General features: G+C 35.4%; 3 protein-coding genes across 3 annotated transcripts; 1 reads left to right on the top strand and 2 right to left on the bottom strand.

Moving 5' to 3' along the window:
* Positions 1–1,628: 1,628 nt before the first annotated feature.
* LOC108224990 (cytochrome P450 78A5) lies at positions 1,629–4,248 on the bottom strand. The gene is made up of 2 exons (XM_017399770.2): positions 3,195–4,248; positions 1,629–2,494 (listed from the first exon to the last, which is right to left on the bottom strand). The coding sequence occupies exons 1-2, from the start codon at positions 4,161–4,163 to the stop codon at positions 1,889–1,891; spliced, it is 1,575 nt and encodes a 524-aa protein (XP_017255259.1). The 5' UTR covers positions 4,164–4,248; the 3' UTR covers positions 1,629–1,888.
* Positions 4,249–13,047: 8,799 nt separating this feature from the next.
* Positions 13,048–17,955, top strand: LOC108225637 (ABC transporter B family member 25). The gene is made up of 17 exons (XM_017400566.2): positions 13,048–13,177; positions 13,783–13,854; positions 13,931–13,966; positions 14,061–14,135; positions 14,260–14,384; positions 14,461–14,560; positions 14,688–14,859; positions 14,936–15,054; positions 15,177–15,287; positions 15,372–15,516; positions 15,959–16,091; positions 16,269–16,344; positions 16,472–16,537; positions 16,628–16,735; positions 16,964–17,071; positions 17,156–17,353; positions 17,460–17,955. Exons 1-17 carry the CDS (start codon positions 13,118–13,120, stop codon positions 17,661–17,663), a joined length of 1,908 nt encoding a protein of 635 aa, XP_017256055.1. The 5' UTR covers positions 13,048–13,117; the 3' UTR covers positions 17,664–17,955.
* Positions 17,956–17,976: 21 nt separating this feature from the next.
* On the bottom strand, positions 17,977–20,527 carry LOC108225636 (transcription termination factor MTERF15, mitochondrial-like; the record flags this gene model as incomplete). The annotated part of the gene is made up of 3 exons (XM_017400565.2): positions 17,977–18,572; positions 18,929–19,538; positions 20,330–20,527. Coding segments are annotated over 2 exons (750 nt in total), but the record flags the coding sequence as incomplete, so codon positions are not given.
* Between the last annotated feature and the right edge of the window lie 200 nt (positions 20,528–20,727).

The following is a 20,727-nucleotide window of genomic DNA, read 5'->3' as shown; positions in this document are numbered from 1 at the left end:
ATTACTGTGACAGTGCATAAAACTAAACTATACATTTTAGTTATTTGTCGAGGATGTTTGGTTGAGTATATTTTCAGCAAAAGTTCCTAAATATGTGGAGAGGTAGTTACTCCCTCCGTCCCAGTCAATAGTATACATTGGGTGACGGGGGCGCGGCACGGACTTTAATGCTTCAATATAGTATAGTTCTGTAAATTATTTTTAAGATTTTCTTTTTTTGTATAAAAATATAAATTTATACAAAAAAAGAAAATCTTAAAAATAAGTTGTGGAACTATGTTTTATAAGAGCCTTAAAAAGCGTGTCGAGCAGTAAAAAAGAAACGTATACAATTGACCGGGACAGAGGGAGTATATTTCTAAAATATTCTTGAACCAGAGGCTCTCCTAAGTCCTAACATGTGTCATCAACTGTGAACTTGAAGTATAGCTAGTGATGGGTATAAGTATAACTTCTTTCTTCTTCTTCTTTTGCCAAAATAACTTCATTTTAAAAAAAAAAGGAAAAAGAAAAAATTATACCCGTTATTGTGATGATATCTCTGTTGTTTCGCTTGACACATTAAAAGTTAGAAATTCATGTCCATCAAATTTTAACCAAGTACTAATGATTTGTTGATTATGTATGACATTTTTGTTGATCTCTTCACCGAGTTTACAGGTCAGAGTGCAGAGTGTCGGCCGCTTGCCTTACCGGACATTAACGTTTAGAAACCTGTTAGTAACTCCGATAGGTGACCAATTCTTCTAAAATCTCAAGGTGTTAGGAGGAGAGCTTCTCAGGATCATATTTTAATAGTGTATTTAAATGTAAATTAGAATAGGGATGGTGATAAAAAAAATTGAAGGGGCTAACAGTGATGACATGCTTTGCTAGTGTTGCAGAGCAAAGGGAATAAATGGACAAGGATGTGGTTAAGAATGAAAGAATAAGGACAAAGCAAGTTGCATTAGGACATGTACAAATCAAACATTTAACTTTTGTTGTGTAATGTTGTTTCTGAATATTCAAATCTCCAATGCATCTCTTTCTTTACAATGAAGAAAAGGAGGAAAGCTTTTAGAGGCATAACTTCTTCCATCACATACATATTCTCATATTCTCCCATAAGGATTTGGATCCCAAGGAGCCACATATGTATGTATACATGAAGCATCACTTGGGCTAAGGTGGTTCTTATTCCCAAATCATTCTTTGTATCTTTTCATTTTTGTATCAAACAAAACAGAGCTGGCCCAAAAAATATCACATTTTTGATATTATCAAAGCAAGGATAAAGCAGAATTCTTGAGAGAATAATATGGATGACAGAAGCTTGGGTGAAAAGGAAACTTCCTTTGTTTCTAACCATACATGTAATGTTTTTAACTTCTCTTTATTCTTTATGCAACAATGGAGAGATTGTCTTCATGAATTGCCACTCAATACAGACTTAAACAAGTGGTTCTCAAATCATATCCCAATACAAATTTAAACAAGTGGTTCTTGATCATATGCACACTCCCTTCAGAGATGAATAAATGAATAATCTCATCAAAGGAATCGGTTTATGGTGATATGATATAAATGGCGCCTTTTCGACCTCCTAACTAAATAAATCTAGATATGAATAAAATTCGAAAGCCGGATAAATATAAAGCACATAATATCATATTGCCATAACACTACAGCCAAACATGTCCTTACACAATCTGTCCCCGGACAAAACTAACACAATTCATAATAATTAAACAGACTTACCAAACAGAAACTGGGATACTGTTTTGGAATACTAAAATAACAGATAATAAATAAGAGTAATCTATAATATGATATGATATAATCTGCCCCATGGTAATCAAAGCATCCCAAAATCATAGAGTAGAGCATAGTGAAGCACTGTCATTTTTCAAACCCTAGCCACAGCTTTGCACACCAAAGGCTTTTCCATCTCCAATGACAGCTTCAAGCGCTCGGACAGATCGACACCATGATCATCGACAGCATTGTACCAGTCAAAGCTTTGAAGCAACTGGGCTAGCCAGAGCTGAACAGTGGCTAAGCCCATGGCCTTACCAGGGCACACCCTCCTCCCAGCGCCAAACGGAGCCAACCTGAGATCAGTGCCCATAATGGCCACATCCTCCTCCAAGAACCTCTCAGGCCTGAACACCTCTGGTTTGGACCATATATCATCAGAATGGGTGATGGCCCACATGTTCACCATAGCTGTCGTCCCAGCTGGAATAAAGTGCTCGCCAACATGAGTGTCGTGAATCGCAAGCCTAGCCCAAGAGAGGAGAGGGCCTGGAGGGTGAACCCTGAGAGTTTCCTTGATAATCGCATTCAGGTAAGGAAGGCTTTGGAGGTCTGCATCAGAAACAATTCGATTTTTGCCAACAACCCTGTCAATTTCAGATTGAGCCATGGCTTGAATCTCCGGATGCAGAACCATTCTCGCAAGAATCCACTCCAGGAGGATTGCCACAGTATCAGTACCCCTAAAGATCATTTCCTACATAAAAAAATTCAAAATTTCACTATAATCCAGTGCTTTAATAATAGTAGCCAATATGAAACATGAAGGTACATACAACTAATGAGAATAAGAAAAAGCAAGAGCAGTGACCAGTCCTTTTCACAAAAGGAGTGAAAATATTCAGATTCTCCATATCTTTGATTACCCTCAAAAAGTTAAATGCAGCAGATACACACTGGAAACATGATTTATACAAACAGTACCAGGTAAAACTAACAGTAAACAACAAGGCTTTATGCAACAGTACCATGTGAAAATCAAACAGAAAACAAACTGGCTCTATGCAACAGTACCAGGTAAAAACCAACAGATGCTCACATGCATGAGCCAACTACTTCTACTATGCACTAAATAACAATAAAAGAAACTGAAATATTTCATCCATTTCATGTTAGTTTCAGATTTAACATATCATCATGAAAGTTACAAAAAAAACGTTCAAAGAGAATAAACTTTACATATGTAACTGCCAACAATAATAAAAGAAAAGCACATTATAAACAAAGTATTCATACAAGACTGTTGCATATATCATTATTTTCCTAGAGAATAATCCAAGTAACACACAAAAATTGATGATGTCGTATTATGCTTAAAATAAGTTACAAATACGTAAAAACGAGTCAGTTTGAACGAGACGGGAAAATATATATACGAGCAAGGAAAGAAAAAGTACCCATAGAACAGCAATCATATCAGAGTCAGTGAGCTTATTCTCCATCTCCAAATCAAGCAAAACATCAACAAAATCACCAGAAGCTTCATCAACAGCAACAATCCCCTCAGCCCTCTTAGCCCTATGTTCTTGAATAATCTTCCCCACAAAAACATTCACTTTGGCAACCAAATCTCGACATCTCTTCCTCACACCTTGCAAATCCAACCACCCTATTACAGGAAAATGATCACTCCAGTTGAACACGGAAAGTAACTCATACCCTTCACTCACTAGTCCTTCGAGTTCAACACCATCACCATTTTTATTGAAATTATATTTTTTGCCAAACACGGTCTTCATCACATTGTTTAATGACCCAAAATGAAGCACTTTTTTGACCTCAACTGCACCATTTTTCACCATCAAGTTCTTGATTTCTGAGACCATTTCAACACCAATCTCTCTTCTGAACTCACCAAAGTGAGCGACCCTTTTAGGACCAAACAAATGGGTCACTGAAATCCTCCTCAGGTTCCTCCAATACTCACCATAAGGAGCAAACCCCATTGCTCTGTCAAACAACAGCCCATATGCAGATTCTTTAATGGGCCGATCAGCAAACGCGGAGCTGTTAAGAATCTCTTTTGCCGACTCGGGTCTGGAAGAAATCACAAACCGGGTCAACCCAACTGAGAATGCCATCAAATTCAGAGCTTTGAAACTCTGGCTCATCTGGGCTAAAGCTCTGTGAGTCAAGCCAGTGGTGAAACTAAACACAAGCCCCAAAAGGGGTACCCCGGAAGGGCCAGGAATGGCAGATTTCGAGGTTGTTTTGGCCTTGGAAAGGGCCCAAGCGAGGCCACCAGGAGAGAGCCAGAAGCAAAACACAGCAAGAAAAGTGATGAGAGTGAAGAAAAGCTGGAGATTTGAGAAGAGAGAAGAAAACCCAGATGGTGAAACGAGGAAGATGACATTTTGAGAAGACATTTTAGTTGAGAAACGGAAGAGGAATGGAAGGTTTTTAGAGAGAGAGAGAGAGGAGAGAGAGGTGGGAGTGAGGAGACGAAGAGTGTGGGAGGGGTTGTTATATAGAGGGGTGGAGTAGGTTACAAGACTCTTCAGTTCTAAACCGTCAGTTCAAAGTTAAATTAATTACCGCGGTTAAAATAATAAGCGGTCACTAATATTTGCTCCCTTGGCACTAATCATTTCTTTACCGTTTTATTTTTGAGATGTTTGATCTAATTTTTTACATTTTTGAATTTATAAAAAAAGTCATTTTTCTATTTTTCTCCTTTTTTCCATATCACCTTGTTCCATAATCTCCTTTTTATACATTAAAAATTAATAAATTTCACTTTTTCTCAGTCAATAAATTTCATTTTTTCTTTTCTATTATTTTATATATATTTCTTAACTTACATGTACAAATCATACGTAAACAACCGGAAGGGGGTGTAGCTGTTAAATGTCTGGTTGAGTAAATTTCAGTTACTTATCATATCGGTGATGACCATTTACTAATCTTATCTTATTTTATGTTCCCTCTATATGTTATAATTAAATAAATTTCAGTTACTTATGGTATCTGTCATGGACATTTATTAATCCCAGTTTATATCGCATGTCCATTTTGATCTAAGTAAATCATTTCTATGATGGATGTATCTTATTATTTTTTTTACAAACAAATAATTTTATTAAGACGAAACACTTATGTATTAAAATCCAGCCAAATCTCCGAACTGTCAACTACAATCTGATCGTGAAACAAAAAATAAACCAAAAAAATAGTCATGACAGTGTATCTTGCAACACATATTTGACGCATATTTTAAAACTCCTACAAAATTAATTTCATAATTATTTTAATTTTTTTTACCTTTTGAATGACATCTAATATTCATATATTTATTTTAAAAAAGTAAAAAATAAATGATGAACCTATATTGTATATTTATCTTAATATGTGTGCCAAATAATATAAAAGCACAAAATTGGAGAGATGGAAATAATATTACACCCTCCGTATTAGAACACGAATGTTAAAAAATATGTATATAATAGTAAAAATAAAAAGAAAAGCGAGAATAGGATTCATTGATTTTTAATATATAAAATAGAAAGAAATGCGAGAAAAATAGATGGGACATTTTAAGAAAAAACGATAAGAAATGGGAGGGTATCAGCTATCCCTCCGTTCCTTCTATTTCTTTACACTTTCCTTTTTGAAGTGTCTTATCCAATTCTTTACATTTCAAAACTTACCCAAAATAGTCAATGGGTCCCACCACTTCTTCACTTTTCTTTCCTTTTCACACTACTTTTACTCCACTGTCTTCTTTTTATACATTAAAAATCAATGGGTCCCACCACTCCACTCACTTTTCTTTCTCTTTTCCACTATTTTATACATATTTCTTAACCTCCGTACCCAACCCAAACGATAAGAAATGGGAGAGACGACGGAGGGAGTACTTTTTAGATCTTATTTACAAATATATACCTTCTCTAAAATCATTAAAATATACTATCTTTTGAATCTTATTTACAAATATACTACCTCTTCTCTCTCTTCTCTCAAATCCACCAACATCACCGGCGGAGATTTCGCCGACTTCGGCCTTGGCAAACCCATACTCCATGCATATAACCACACACCTCGTCCCACCTTTCTCGCCTCACGACTCCATCAGCAACGCCGACGTGAGTGCGGCCAAACCTTCCCCCTCCATTACTCGTTCTCTGCTGAAAACCGGGAGTCGCCATGGTGATGACACCGCACTGGACCGGCTTCTCTCCCCAATACAACCAAAACCCAAACTCAATCCAAACCTCTAACAATCAATTAGATCCAAAACTCCGATTTTATTTTATAAACCCTAAGTTTATAAATTGGGGAACTAGATTTTGAATTTACAAATGTGTGTATTATGATTCAAACACCGTCACTCAGCCAACAAACACTGGACTCGCGACTCAACACAACAAATCTTAAACACAAAAAGCGCCACCAGGGTGCTATGGGGATTATAAAAAGAAGGGATTATGAAGGTTGGTTTTGAGTTTATTGTTTTAGTTGTTTTTTAGGTTGCAATGTTGATATTAGAATTGGCCCGACATGGGTGTTTTTCTGCGTTTTGCAACCAGTTGCAACGTATCATGCAAATAAATGTAATTTCAAAAACAAATTCCCAAAGTTGCATTTCTGGTTGCATAAGATTGATAGCAGTTGCATATATGGTTGCATATGCAATTACCGTATTTTTGCAAATATTTTAGGAGTATAGTATTTTTGCAATTTATTGTAAAAAGTGAAAGTATTTTTGCAAAAAATCTTTTAAACTTGATTATGTTGCCCTTATAAAATACCTTTTATATATTAATATATGTTATTGATGACAGTTTTACTTTCTTCTATTTTTTAACTAATTATAAATTATATTTATAAGTATAATAATTGAGTTCTGTCTTGTAATACATCACATATTTTTTTTTGTCTTTTAAACTGTCTAATGATGTAAGAGTGAAAGAATTCCACCTTGTAGAATTCTAGTTATAAAAAAAAAGTTTTGAAATGTTAGACTTCTTTTGTTTTTTTTGGTAAGGGTAATTTAGGGATGACAAAAAATATTATTAAACAAAAAAAATAAATTATATCTATGTTGGTTTATTATAATATAATTATATTAAAAAAATTTACTTTTTATAACACTGACATATTTTGATGATAAAATATTACATAATGACTGAAATAAGAAATATTGTTGAAAATGAGAATAATTAATGATGTCAAGTTGATAGGGTCCAATATTTTATATTAATTTTGAGAAAAGAACTAAGATGGTGTTGGAGTCGGTGTTCTAAAATTCCCGGATTTAACGATAAATCACCAATTAATTCTCCGCACTGGTGCCGACCGATTTGATTTTTGATATTCGACTAATCCGTATAAATTTTTTCTTAATCGAAATATATATAATAATTTATTAAAATTAAAATACTATATCATTTTAAATATGAACAATTAAAGAATTTATGATATAGTAAAGATATAGTTAAATATGAACAATTAAAGAATTTAATAATAAATAATGTTTTAATATTAAAGTACATCCGATTTTCACTTCGATTAAAACTTCCGATTTATTCCTGATTTTTGATTAACCCTAAATTGGTAGATGAACCAATTAAATCCGATTCCTGATTTTGTGCAACACCGGTTGGAGTTAGCTTTATTGGAGTAGTTTTGGTAGTTGCATTACTTCTGTCGAGTCATTTTTGATCATGAACTAACGAACAATTTGTCAATTTATCAATTTGCAAGTATCTAACTCGTAAATATTGTTGTGTCTGGAATCTCGGAGACTTTAGCTTATCACGGTAATGGATTCAGTTTAGAAAGTCTTTCAGTTTTGCAAATTTCTTGTACCGGAAGGGATGCAAATAGGAAGCTCATTACTTTGTTAGGTTAATCTCCTTCAAAGCAGAGCAATTTTGGAAAATGGATACTCGTTTAAACTTCTTGATGCGTATCTCCGGACTTTTTACCCGTAAATAAATGAGAATCAAGTTTAAATTCCGGGAAAAAGAGAGTAATGTTGGTGTTAATTTTGCAATCACTTTCTAACTATACTGCATTTGTGCGAACTTTCAATTGAATTTCTTAAGTTTGGTTTGTGTTAAATCTGGTATATGTTCCGAGTCCTCTGGTCTCTGGTATTTTGCCATAACTTACAATTTTTATTTCTTTGTTTATGTACTCTTTAGAGCAACTCCAATGCACTCATTCCTTACCTATATTTGATCTACATGGACAAGATTTGAGGGTTGAGAACAAAAATAGCTTCTCCAACGCAACTCCCTATCCCCTATTAATTTTAGGTGAGAGAAAGTTCAACCCCTTATTTGAGGGATGAAAAAGCAACCCCCTATATGCTCCATGTCATCACCAGCTCGTATCTCCTCTTATTTTTCTGTTATTTATTAGTGCAATCTTTCTCTCTCCTTAAGTTGTATATATAGATTTAAAATATAGGGAATCAAATAGGGAACACCGTTGGAGCAAAATAGCTTTTTGATCCCCAATATTTTAGGTAACCATTAATATATAATATTTTAGGGGTTGAAAATAGGGAATTGCATTGGGCTTGCTCTTAGTCTGGTTGTCACTCGAACACCACCCCTCTTAAGAGGAAAATGTCTCCTGACATTTGTATCTGCCACAGGAGAATTGAATAATTTTTTACACAGACACGAAAAAACGACACTAAAATGTAGTATTCGTGTTTGCATTTTGACTACAGGACACGAAAATACACGACTAAAATGTAGTATCGGTATTGTGTTACCCCTTGGATACACGACACGAGGTACTCGAAATAAATAACAATATATATATAAAGAGAGATGCACACATTATTCAAAATAATTTAACAAACTATATATTTTATGAGACCATTAAAATGCTTGCCGAACCCCGTCACCTAATGTAGACAATTGAGGAGGATGGAGGGAGGATTCAATAAAATAATACATAAAAATGTATTTTTAAATTTATAATTTTATTATTATACTTAGTACATGAAAAATACATGAAACGCACACAACACACGTTTCGAAATGATATGGATTTACGATTAGGTACATGAATTTTAAACGAGTCAGATATGAGTTTCATATTCAAGTACACTAAACACTAAATACGAAAATACACGACACTAAAGTAACGAGACTTGTGATTTGCCGGGTGTAATTTCAACCCATGATCTTACGAACCACAAGAAACGCTAGACAACAGGGCCATATCTAGGGGTGAGTATTCGGTCTGTTCGGGCCGAACTGAATAGAACGAAAACCGAATTTTCATTTCTTCCCGATCGAAATTTTAGTCTGGACCGAACCGAATCGGTTCGGTCCAGTCTGGACCAAAAGAACTGAACTTTTAAAAATAATTAAAATTTATATTATAAATAAAGCTTAAACTCATGATTAATTAAAAAGAATATCAATAAATCACCACTAATTCACCAAATATAACTATAATTAAATTTACAAATAAAATATTATAGTTATAACTTATAAGATATATATAAAATATAAATATATATTATATTACATAATATTTGGCCTATTCGGTTTGGACCGAAATATTTTTTCAAGGACCGGACCGAGCCGAATTATATTTCGGTCTTTTCGGTCCGGACCGAATAGACCAAATTTCCAGAAAATTAGGACTAAACCGAACCAAATGTCTAAACCGTAAATTTCTTCTACACAGGGTTTGGATAAATTATTGAAAATTTATGTGTCTGCGATACTATAGTAATAAGCAGAGTTTAAGATTTAGCAAAAAGAACAAATTTATCCTTACAAATTTATCATTAAAAACATTGTAAAATCTGGGTGTCAAATTGCAACAATTTCATTTGATACGCGCATGAAAACCAAAAGTTACTCAGGGAGTGAGATTTTGAGTAGTGTGAAGTGTGAAATACAATTTGACTTAACAACTCTTTAGATTCTCAACACAGAATCTGTCGTACTGTAGAGCACGCAGCAAAAAAACAGATTAAAGTTACTATCCCAGGACATTTTCTGACACGCCGTTTGCACCCTGCAATAATACCACTGTAGCCCAACTGATCCGCACCCCGACAGATAATTGTTACGACATATATGATCATCTGCATCCCGACAGATAATTGTTACGACATATATGTTATTAGGCGTGGACTATATACTAAATACATGCTCGTTTATACACGGAGAAAATATCTATGATTTTCATATGCCGGGATAATCGCCCCGTACGGCTCGATCCCGATATATATGATTGCACGAAAATGTCGACATGAGCGTATTACATGAATGAATATGAATGTAGAGGATGACAACGGAAGTGGGGGAAATATTATGGAAGGATTTTGATTTTGATATCTGGGGGTAGTGTAAAAGCAAGCGAGATGTACAGCTATGCTACAGCCTGACAAACTCAATATAGCTGGAGATATTTATGCAATTACTCTACTAGTATTGTCCAGTGTTCATTCGAGCAAATCACCACATATATTCTCTGTGCAAATCAATCTCTATACTTCTCTTTTTGCGTGAGAGTCGCTGTATCCACAGTACCTTTTCATATGAGTTTCTTTTTCATCATCTTTCGTTTTTATTTACCTCGTGAAACTAGGAAACATTACATCTTTCACACATCCCACAGTAGCTTATGTGAGGCTGTGTGGATGAGGGCTGTGGTTTGGACCTAGCAAGCGAGTTTTGAGTCGGTGTAATTTCGGTCGAGGTTAATTGAGTCGGACGAGTCAGTTTGTTTAACTTAATCGAGCCAAATTTTTTGTTTAAACTTGACTTATTTAATTTTACGAGTTGAGTCAAGACGAATCGTTTAGCTAAACAAGCCAGTTTTAACAAGTCGATCGAGCCGGGTTTAGTTCATCAACTCATATGATGATTCCATTTTATTTTTACATCGAGGCCGAACCTTCACGAGACTCACTAATTTCATCTTAACAAACCGAACTCGCCGCTCATGTCATACTAATGAAAAGGCTCATCAATCGCAAACAACCAATCGACAAAAGTTTTATGAAATTTTGTTTGAGTTACAAGACGAGTCGGGTCGGTTTTTATTAAATGAGTTCGATCTCGAATTATTGAAGTGGATACAAGTATGGTTTTTAGGTTTGGATGTGCTAGTGATATTGAGATATTCTGCAAGTCGTATTTAATATACTTTTTATTTTCAGAAATAAATTATTAATTTCAGCCAAAAATATATATTTACATCTTTTTTCTTTAAAAAATTAGTGATTTATTTTTAAAAATACATAACTCAATCTCGGGGAGGAGGCGAGTGGATATTTGTTGGAAAATATTCAAGTACCGGAGTAACCGCGTCATTTCCACCACTTGAAATTAATAAGATATTAATTGATGAATTTCCAAATTCGCATTTTATGAGCAACCACGTCATTTTTCCATTTTCTCAGGTCACTTTCTTACTCATGCTGTATAATCAACGATTATAAAAAATCCGCATTTTTAACATGCATATCATTAAAAATTTTATCATGACTTGAAAAAGATGCACAATTTATGTTACAAGGAATGGTCTATGAAAAGTAATAAATAGATTTTAAGCAATGCCTCGGGTCTTATTGTTAATGAGGTTACAGCAGAAGCTAGTCGAATACTTGAATGAGGACTTGCAAACTGATTTATAATTGTCTCTCTGTAACCTTTGTTTTGTTTTATATTTTGTTTTAAATTCAGTAAATCATCTGAGGTCATCTTTAGGAGCATCAAGCGCTTATTTGATTGTCCTTGTTAAGATTTCATCAACTTCAGCACTCCAAGAACCTTGCTTCTGAATCTGAAGAGCTAATACTCCTGTTTTTCTTTGTCAGCTAACACACCTGATAAAGGAAATAGACTTCATGAACTATATAGAACAATAAAGAAAAAGCAAGATAAAGCCTAGAGTTAAAAAAAAATATACATTGAGAAGTGAGGTTCTGTGAACTAATCAAAAGGGTATCGAAGATAGATGAGAGTCTACTATTTAACAGAAGAATAATCAAATCTCGGGAAAAAAAATATGGAGAAGCGAGGATTCGAACCTCAAACCTTGTTTCGCATGAAACATTAACATCCTAAGAAAATTTGATAATTTTTTGCTCTACCATTGAGCTACTTCCCCAATTCATGAGCCTTCTTTGTTTATATCTATAAACCAACTATATAGTAACATAATTGGAACTTATTTCATAGTAGTGTAAAACATGAAAAAGCAAGCAAAACCAAATTTACTTCCTGATTTGCTCTATGCATGCAGTAAGGATAAGCGACAGCTTCTTGTGGAAGAGGATTCGAACCTCGAACAATAAAAATAAATTCATGGAGAAGCGAGGATTCGAACCTCAAACCTTGTTTCAGCAAGAAACAGACCAGAATTTGTTCATTGTTGCCACATGTTAATGCTCTACCAGTTGAGCTACTTCCCCTATGATATTGTTAGGATATAACAATTTACTAGTATGATAATCATCGAGTTACTTCTTCAATGTAGTTAGAATTATATATTTTTATATTATCCTTTCAAGTACTAGATCATAATGCATCTGAAAATATTTTAAAATAAACAAATAAATGGACATATTATGGAACCAAGACCTCAAAATTGCTTTCAAGGTGAAACTAATCTAAACAGAGGCTAATTTACTCACTGTAGAGCTACTTCCCCAAGAAATATGCAGAGATAATTATCATGTTGTTCATGGCCTAGATGATTCTATCGTTAGTCCTGCACCAACCCCGAGAAGCTTCTCTAAGCTAGGAGCCATTTTCTCCGGTGGACTTGGCAGTAGTAGTAACCCCTCTACGCCGCGGCTCCGTGTCACATTGTCGTGCCTTTTTCAAATTTCACACAGGCTGAGTAAGAGTAGCAATCACAGATTCTGACTTCTATTCGTTTTGGTAAACATGCTAATTTATTTTAGTCCTCGAATTTATTAAATTTTGATAAATTAGGTGCTTACTTATGGTATTATTTCTTAGTAGAAACATGTGTGCGTGACCTGGAAATATAGTCCGAGGAGGAGCTCGAGGTCTATCTGAAGACCCTGCTTTCTAGTCTAAGACAAAAACAATCTAGTAAACACAACTGAGATCCAGCTTCTGCAAATTAACTAAATTTATATAGTTAATCACGCTTAACAAAATATTAAACACTGTATGCTTCCAAAAACTTAAACTGGAAATGAGTACAGAATATGCTGATCAGCATGTGACACAAGTCAACGACATCAACATGTCGAATTTAATAATCGATTTTATAATGTAAGCAGTTCAAGATAGTCTTGCTCTTGCTAGAAAACTTTGTATAATGTTCTTTAATAAGTGATTAAGGAAAATTTTAAGCAATGGATAGCCATGATCATGGCGTGCTGGGGAGTGGTAGACTTCCTTTATCTAATAAAATGGCAAGTCTCATATATGTCCAAGTTTTTTGATTGCTGATTATTTTGTTGATCTGGGACTGGTTTATCTGCTGTTTTGCTGTTTTTATAGTGTGAAGTAGTATGATTCTTGTATAAATTCATGGTAGTTCACGAATTTTACATTGTTGGCTCATGATTTGTGGTTTATTTTTCATGTTTAAGAACTATTTATGTGTTCAATGATCAACTAATAGTCTTTTATCAGGATTTGTTCAATATCGTATACCCAATTTGTATTACTAGAATTCTGTCTGTATTTCACAGTAGTCATATTTTTGTCAATGTTAAGGACTGAGCAGATGACATTCTAGCGCTAAATTTGTTTCGAAATTGCTTAAGCAGACACTGAATATTTTAAATAGCGTTGGATAATATATGATCCTAGAAGGCCTTCTTTGAATGATATTAAGGAACGAATGATTCATCACAAGGCCGTCTAGTTTTATTCATTTTCAAACAAACGGGCCTTTTTAAGGCTTAAGCTGAAGTTGTACCAAGTCTGGTAGGAGAATTTTCGAACAATATATTTTGCTGATTTACCTTAGAGTAAAGTCATGTATGGTTCTTGATTTTGGAGTTTTACTTAGGGATGGAGAAAGAAAAAAGATGTTGCTGCAAGTGGGAAGGCGACAGACCTCGAGCATGGAGATGCAATCCCGGTAATTATGAAGATTGTAATTATTATGTTTATGTTTTGATAAGTTTTGTAGCAGGTGCTTATAACCGGAATTGCAGGCTGCCAATGTGAGCTTCTCAAGAATACTGTCAGTGGTTAGTTGATTCATGTTTACATCTGTAGATTGATGAACTATGTAAATAAGATTCCTGTAATCGTGAGGCTGTTAATCATTAAGTTTGTTTGCAGGCGAAACCTGAGGCAAAATACGTAATTATTGCCATTGTTGCACTGCTGATCGCATCCACGTCAAGCTTATTAATAGTCTGTCAATCTCTCTTGCATCCTCTTAGATTAAAAAGCAACAGATGATGATTTTTTTTTTCTGATTTGGAGATATGTGGCATATCGTACGAGTTGTATTGAAATAATAGAGTTCTTGCTGCAGCCAAGGTTTGGCGGAAAAATTATTGATATCGTGTCAAGAGATCTACAAACTCATAAGCAGCAAAGTGAAGCGTGGAATGATGTGAAAGACACTATAATAGAAATCTTTCTGGTCGTCGTTGTTGGGTATGATCATTATCTAGCTCAGTACACTATTTGCCGCTCTATAATCTTGTGATATTAAATATTTGGCTCCTTGTAGGTCAATCAGTGCAGCAATTCGCGCATGGATGTTTACTGCTGTCAGTGAAAGGGTAGTTGCTCGGTTGAGAAAGAATTTGTTTAGTCACCTTGTGCATCAGGTAAAGTCAGCTGTCTTCGCTAATAGCCTTCTACAAATCCCATCTACAGACCTCGTTTGTCCATCGCGTTGGAAACTTAAGTTGAAGTACTGAGATTGGACTAGTACCGTGACTGATAATGTCTCAGGAAATAGCATTCTATGATGTTACAAGAACAGGGGAGCTCCTGAGTCGGCTATCTGAAGATACACAGATCATTAAAAATGCTGCTACAACCAATCTTTCGGAAGCCTTAAGGAACCTTTCTACTGCAGCAATTGGTCTTGGGTTCATGTTTTCAACATCTTGGAAATTAACATGTAATTATTTTTTAAACTATGCAGGTTATACACAGTTATTGCATAATGCCTCCATTTCACCATTCTTTTTCTGTAGTGTTGGCTTTAGTTGTTGTTCCAGTCGTTACTGTTGCTGTACGTAAATTTGGAAGATATCTTCGCGAGCTTTCCCACAAGACTCAAGCTGCAGCTGCTGTAGCGGCATCTATAGCCGAGGTTCTGCGTTTTTGCTGTAGTTAGCAATTAAATAAAAAAGAGTTTTGCTACCCTTGTTAAAATGCATTGCTAGTCGTCACAATTATTAATATTTCTTAACAATTGTTGTGATTGTTTATCAGGAAAGTTTTGGTGCCATACGAACAGTTAGATCGTTTGCCAAGGAAGAATATGAGATTTCGCGCTACTCAGAGAAAGTCAATGAGACTCTGAAGCTCGGACTTCAACAAGCTGTGAGTCTCTGGTCGTCTCCCCTCTTCCTAAAGAAAGATCTTTCTTCCAATACAAAACTTTTTTTCTAACATGTTATACCGCAGAAAGTAGTGGGATTTTTCTATGGTGGTCTACATGCATCATCAACATTATCAGTGATTTTTGTGGTGATTTATGGAGCTAGATTGACAATTTCTGGTTCTATGACCCCGGGTGCTCTGACATCCTTCATCCTTTACAGCCTCACTGGTAAGGAGGTCAATCTCAGTTTTATTAGTTTTATTTTTTCCTCAGTGAGTATTGCATCAAATTCTTGACAAACCACAGTCAATGATATTTTACTTTTCATGATTTAAATTTTAAAATTTCGGTAGTAATATCTCATGTAAACTAATTACAAACTAACTGACAAATTCCATGCTGCATCTCTCTCCGTAAATATAATGGTCAGCTCTGTCGAAAGTTTACAGAGTTGACACTTCACACCCCGAGGCAGAATCATATTCTGTGAATGGAAACTTCTGTATTTATAAAATATTTGTTAAATGCAGCCTCGGGATTTGTCAGGCATTCAGCGAATGCAGGGTCTAATAAAAGAACTAAGCATTTTTCTTATCAAGAAAAAAAGAAGAAGAAATTTCTTAGTTTGTCATATAGAGTATTCGCCTTTTACTGGACATTTAATTTGCAGTTGGGACATCTGTATCGGGACTGTCAGGATTATATGCAGTAGTGATGAAAGCTGCTGGAGCGAGTAGAAGGGTTTTTCAGCTTCTGGATCGTGTTCCATCCATGAAAAAATCTGGAAACAAGTGTCCTCTTGGGTAAGTTTTACAAAGCGACATCTCTCGTTGACAATAGGACTACATTACTTGGGAAATTATCTCAAAAATTTTAACAGCCATGTTCTGCCTTTCTATTTGTCTGAAGTATTAAATTTTATGTCTTCTGTTACAAAGAGTTGAAGAATGCAGAAGTAATAATGTGATATCTAATTGTAGTGATGAAGATGCAGAAGTGGATCTGGAGGACGTCTGGTTTGCCTATCCTTCCCGACCTGATCACACGGTGCTGAAGGTAGACATCTTTCGTTGATAACTCCTTCTATGGATCTTCGTTTATATATTGGTACTTTTAATACTAATGGAAGATACAGCTTGCTGCTTATTAGAAAGGCCGGATAAAATTATGTCAAAATTCACAGGGTATAACGCTGAAACTGCAACCGGGGACAAAGCTTGCCCTCGTTGGTCCAAGTGGTGGCGGAAAGGTGATTCTTCATTGATGACCCTTAAATCTGTCAAGCAATCTAACTTCTCTCCCTGTTTCTATATCAGCTCATTATACTCTCTTATGGCAGACAACAATAGCAAACTTGATTGAGAGGTTTTACGACCCTACTAAAGGAAAAATTTTGATTAATGGAGTTCCTATAGTTGACATATTACACGATCATCTTCACAGAAAGGTAAGGTTGTTATTAATTCCTCTTCTGCAGAATATCTTTACTGTACAATGCTTCTGAAGTAGAAGCTTCTTAGATGACTGATTTTTCATAACTTCTAAAAAAATGTTGGCCACTAGATAGGTATCGTAAGCCATGAACCTGTGCTTTTCAACTGTTCTGTGTATGATAATAATTCTCTTAGATTACACAACTTTTTCGTATCTGACAAAAATTAGCATTCATCACTAGATCAGTATAGTGAGCCAGGAACCTGTGCTATTTAACTGCTCCATTTATGATAATATTGCCTATGGTTTAGAAGGAAAGACAAGCAGCATCGACGTGGAAAATGCAGCTGTAAGTGTTTTGATGATTAGTATCTTCATACAGCAGCATGATAGCAAACTAGTGAGACTGATCTTGTTTTTTCATGTCATGCAGAAAATGGCGAATGCCCATGAATTCATCTCCAAATTCCCTGAAGGATACCAGACCATTGTTGGAGAACGTGGGATACGGCTTTCTGGAGGTCAGAAACAACGAGTAGCAATCACGAGAGCTCTTCTGATGAACCCAAGGGTTCTACTGTTAGATGAGGCCACTAGTGCGCTTGATGCTGAAAGTGAATACTTGGTTCAGGTGCAAACAACACTTAAATCTATAGAAATACACTAGCTCAACCACAAACCTTAATTTTTGCTCCATCATATGTCTAAGGAATCTTCACATTATTTTGTATTAATAGGATGCCATGGATTCCCTGATGAATGGCAGGACTGTCCTGGTCATTGCACATAGACTTTCGACAGTTAAAACTGCAAATATCGTGGCAGTTGTTTCCGATGGTCAGATCGTGGAAAGGGGGACACATGAAGAGCTTCTTGACAAGAATGGTATCTACAGTGCACTGGTCAAGAGACAATTACAAGGACCAAAGACTGAAGTTTAGACACTGCTGCCTGCACATGCATATAATTTGCTGCTGCAAGATGCAACTCTGGGTCTTTTACTGAGCAAATTGCACTTATAACTTCTGTTACAAGTACAACATGCAGATTAGGTTTATCTGCCATTATTATTAAGTGTTCTAGAATTTTTTTTATTGTTATTGTCATTACTTTGTGTATAAATAAAGGTAGGATGGGGAGATATAGGAAATTCAGTACTTGTTATTAGCAATTTTAATATACCTCATACTGAAGTTGCATTTGTTGTATCACCTCTGAATTTACTTTGCAAAATTGATATCCTCTTTCAAAACCACAACTTTTTTTTTTGATAACAAGGCAGGACATATATAAAATCCGGAAGGAGCACCAAAAGCATATCTGCAAAGAAGCAGACTATAAAAAGAAATGCTCTATCAGCTCCCTTGCCATGATCCTCTCCAAATATTATCCTAAAACTATACACGAAGTAAGACTAATACAAAAATAGCCAGGCTAACACCGTATACATATATGACTATACAGAGCTATTGTTACTACATCAAAGGAAAGTCTCAAACAGGCTTCCACATTCTTCTCCTGTCAATTGTGAGCTTGAGTCATCCAGCTTGGGAGAAAACAATCACACAGTCGTCCGTAATCGTCTAAAGAGAGATTCCCTCCTCCGTCAATAATCTTTCGTTACTGCTTGTTTGCTTCATCACCAAATAAAAACTATGGATAGGGTTGCATTGGTTTAGTACTGAACTAAAGATATGCATTATGCTGTCGAGAGTACTGGATTTCATGATAAATTTTGTTAGCATGCCTAATAATGATCACTTGCAATATATGCAAACAGTCACCACTAATTAGCAGAATAGTAGGGTGGCAAAACAGCATTTTCCAGCCACTTCATGTTGTTAACTCCCCTGAAGAAAACATGCAAAATGAGTTGAAAAATGGCATTATAACGCAGGGGATAGGAACAGAAAATTGACTACTGCTAGATATAGGTAAGGCAGGTACTTAGTAACAAGAATTACAATATATATAAGATGCCATGTATATATAAGCCAAATGAAATTACTATAAACTCAATTCTTAACATGAAATTACGTCAATACATGTTAATATCAAATAAACCGCAACCTGCAGCTGCCTTGGAGGCTAATTACATCACATCTAACTTCTCAAAAGATTCCTATCATGAATACAATACCTGAGAAGCATTTTAACTCAAATAATCTTTAAGGAAAAAAGATTTTAACAAGGATAGATAATATACCTTCAAAATGTTGAAATGAAGCTTCCATGCGGCATTTGTCCCTTCAAATTTGGAGAGACTACTTTTTCAGTTTTCCTGGTTCCATAGACCTTATGTTTTTTGCATCTTCCTTGGACTGTGGATACTTCTGTGGTTTAAAAAGTTTCCACATCCCGACAGGATGCTGATTTTTTTGGTTAACTTGTTCTGGAAATCTTCCATATATTTTTTCACACTCTGCGTATGGCTTCACATATAAATTGTGAAACTTTAATCTAGTAAGCTTAATTAAAGACTTTAATCCCACCTCATCACCAAGCCCGCCTATCGATCTCAAATACTCAATGACATTGTGCCGCGGAACAATCTGTTTCTCAAAACTGATTCCCAGATACTCTGGAACATCCAGTAGCCACTGAACATCAAATTTCATCTCATTTAACAAAAAATCAATCTTCTTCTCAATTTCCTTTACATCATATAAAATCACCCTTGGTTCCCTCCCAATAATACTAAAAGCCTCTCTGCGTATCAATCCATATTTGCATAGGCAATCAATCCTCAGTTTCACTTCATACCCGGCCCTAAAAGTTCGTTCCTTAAATATCTCCTCTTTTACTGAAAGTCGACACTTCAAACTCCTCAGTAGGGGTGTTCATCAAACCGCCCACACCGCATAAACCGCCCGCACCGCTCCGCACCACACCGCAAAATGCGGTTTTTCTTTTTCGTGGTGCGGTTGCGGGTTGAAATTTTAACAAACCGCGCGGTGCGGTGCGGGTTGCGGTTTGACATTATACGTGCGCGGTTCAAACCGCACCACACCGCTATTTTCTAATATATAAAAATATATCACATATAATTACAAATATTTATATTATATAGATAGACTATTTATTATGATGTTATCTCTTATATGTATGTATGTATGTGTGTGTGTGTATATATATATATATATATATTCAAGTTACTGAACTTAATTTTAATAATTTTACAATACAAATTAAGGTTAGTTTTAAGACGACAAATTAAATATTATAATTATATTTGTTTTCTATAAAACAACTTTTCAGTGTTGAAATCTTTTCATCTTCATCATTATCATACTCATATTTTAGTTTATATTTCTTTTGATGAGTGTCGTAACTCTAAATTAGTGCGTGTGTGTATACACATATTATAAAAATTAAAAATACATATAGTTTAAAATTATATTTATATTGTCATTCAAAAGTATAATTTTTTTGAATGTATAAACCACGCAAACCGCATGAACCGCACCACACCGCACCGCAATTTTGTGGTGTGGTTTACGCGGTTTTTATATCACGCGGTGTGGTTGCGGTTTATGAATTTTCCCAAACCGCATACGCGGGTTGGTTCGCGGTTTTAGGAAAAAACCGCACCGCCCGCACCGCGAACACCCCTACTCCTCAGCATCCTCAAACATTGAGAAAGCTCTCCTACTTCTAACCCAAGAACTCTCGGGTCTCTTACAATCCCTTTCTTAACCTCACCCCGACTATAACCTAAATCCCTAAATTCACTCATCAACTGTATCAGCCTATTTTCCATTCCAAACGATAAAACCTCAGGAAATTTGCCAAAAACCCAATCAATAATTCAATACCCCTCCTCTGAGTCCAAAATGCTGTCTTTGTTAAAGTCGATACTGGTTTTAACAGTGTTGTAAAAAGCGTAAATCGAACTTAATCGGTGAAGTTACGGAACAAAGATGAATCGGGGATTAATCGGATTGATCGGTGATTAATCGGAGATTTAATCAGTTCGGCGAGTTACGGAACATGGATTAATCAGTG

This window comes from Daucus carota, chromosome 6, assembly GCF_001625215.2.
Source record: "Daucus carota subsp. sativus chromosome 6, DH1 v3.0, whole genome shotgun sequence".
NCBI lineage: Eukaryota > Viridiplantae > Streptophyta > Magnoliopsida > Apiales > Apiaceae > Daucus > Daucus carota.
Note: the sequence above shows the minus strand (reverse complement) of the source record. Positions and strands in the feature narration are given on the sequence as shown.

Excerpts from the sequence above, each read along its gene's own strand:
- LOC108224990 (XM_017399770.2), bottom strand. The coding sequence starts at position 4,163 with ATGTCTTCTCAAAATGTCATCTTCCTCGTTTCACCATCTGGGTTTTCT. Across the intron at positions 2,495-3,194 it reads ATATGATTGCTGTTCTATGG|GAAATGATCTTTAGGGGTAC; the intron begins GTACTTTTTCTT and ends TTTTTTATGTAG.
- LOC108225637 (XM_017400566.2), top strand. The coding sequence starts at position 13,118 with ATGGATAGCCATGATCATGGCGTGCTGGGGAGTGGTAGACTTCCTTTA. Across the intron at positions 16,538-16,627 it reads GTCCAAGTGGTGGCGGAAAG|ACAACAATAGCAAACTTGAT; the intron begins GTGATTCTTCAT and ends CTCTTATGGCAG. Across the intron at positions 17,072-17,155 it reads TCGACGTGGAAAATGCAGCT|AAAATGGCGAATGCCCATGA; the intron begins GTAAGTGTTTTG and ends CATGTCATGCAG.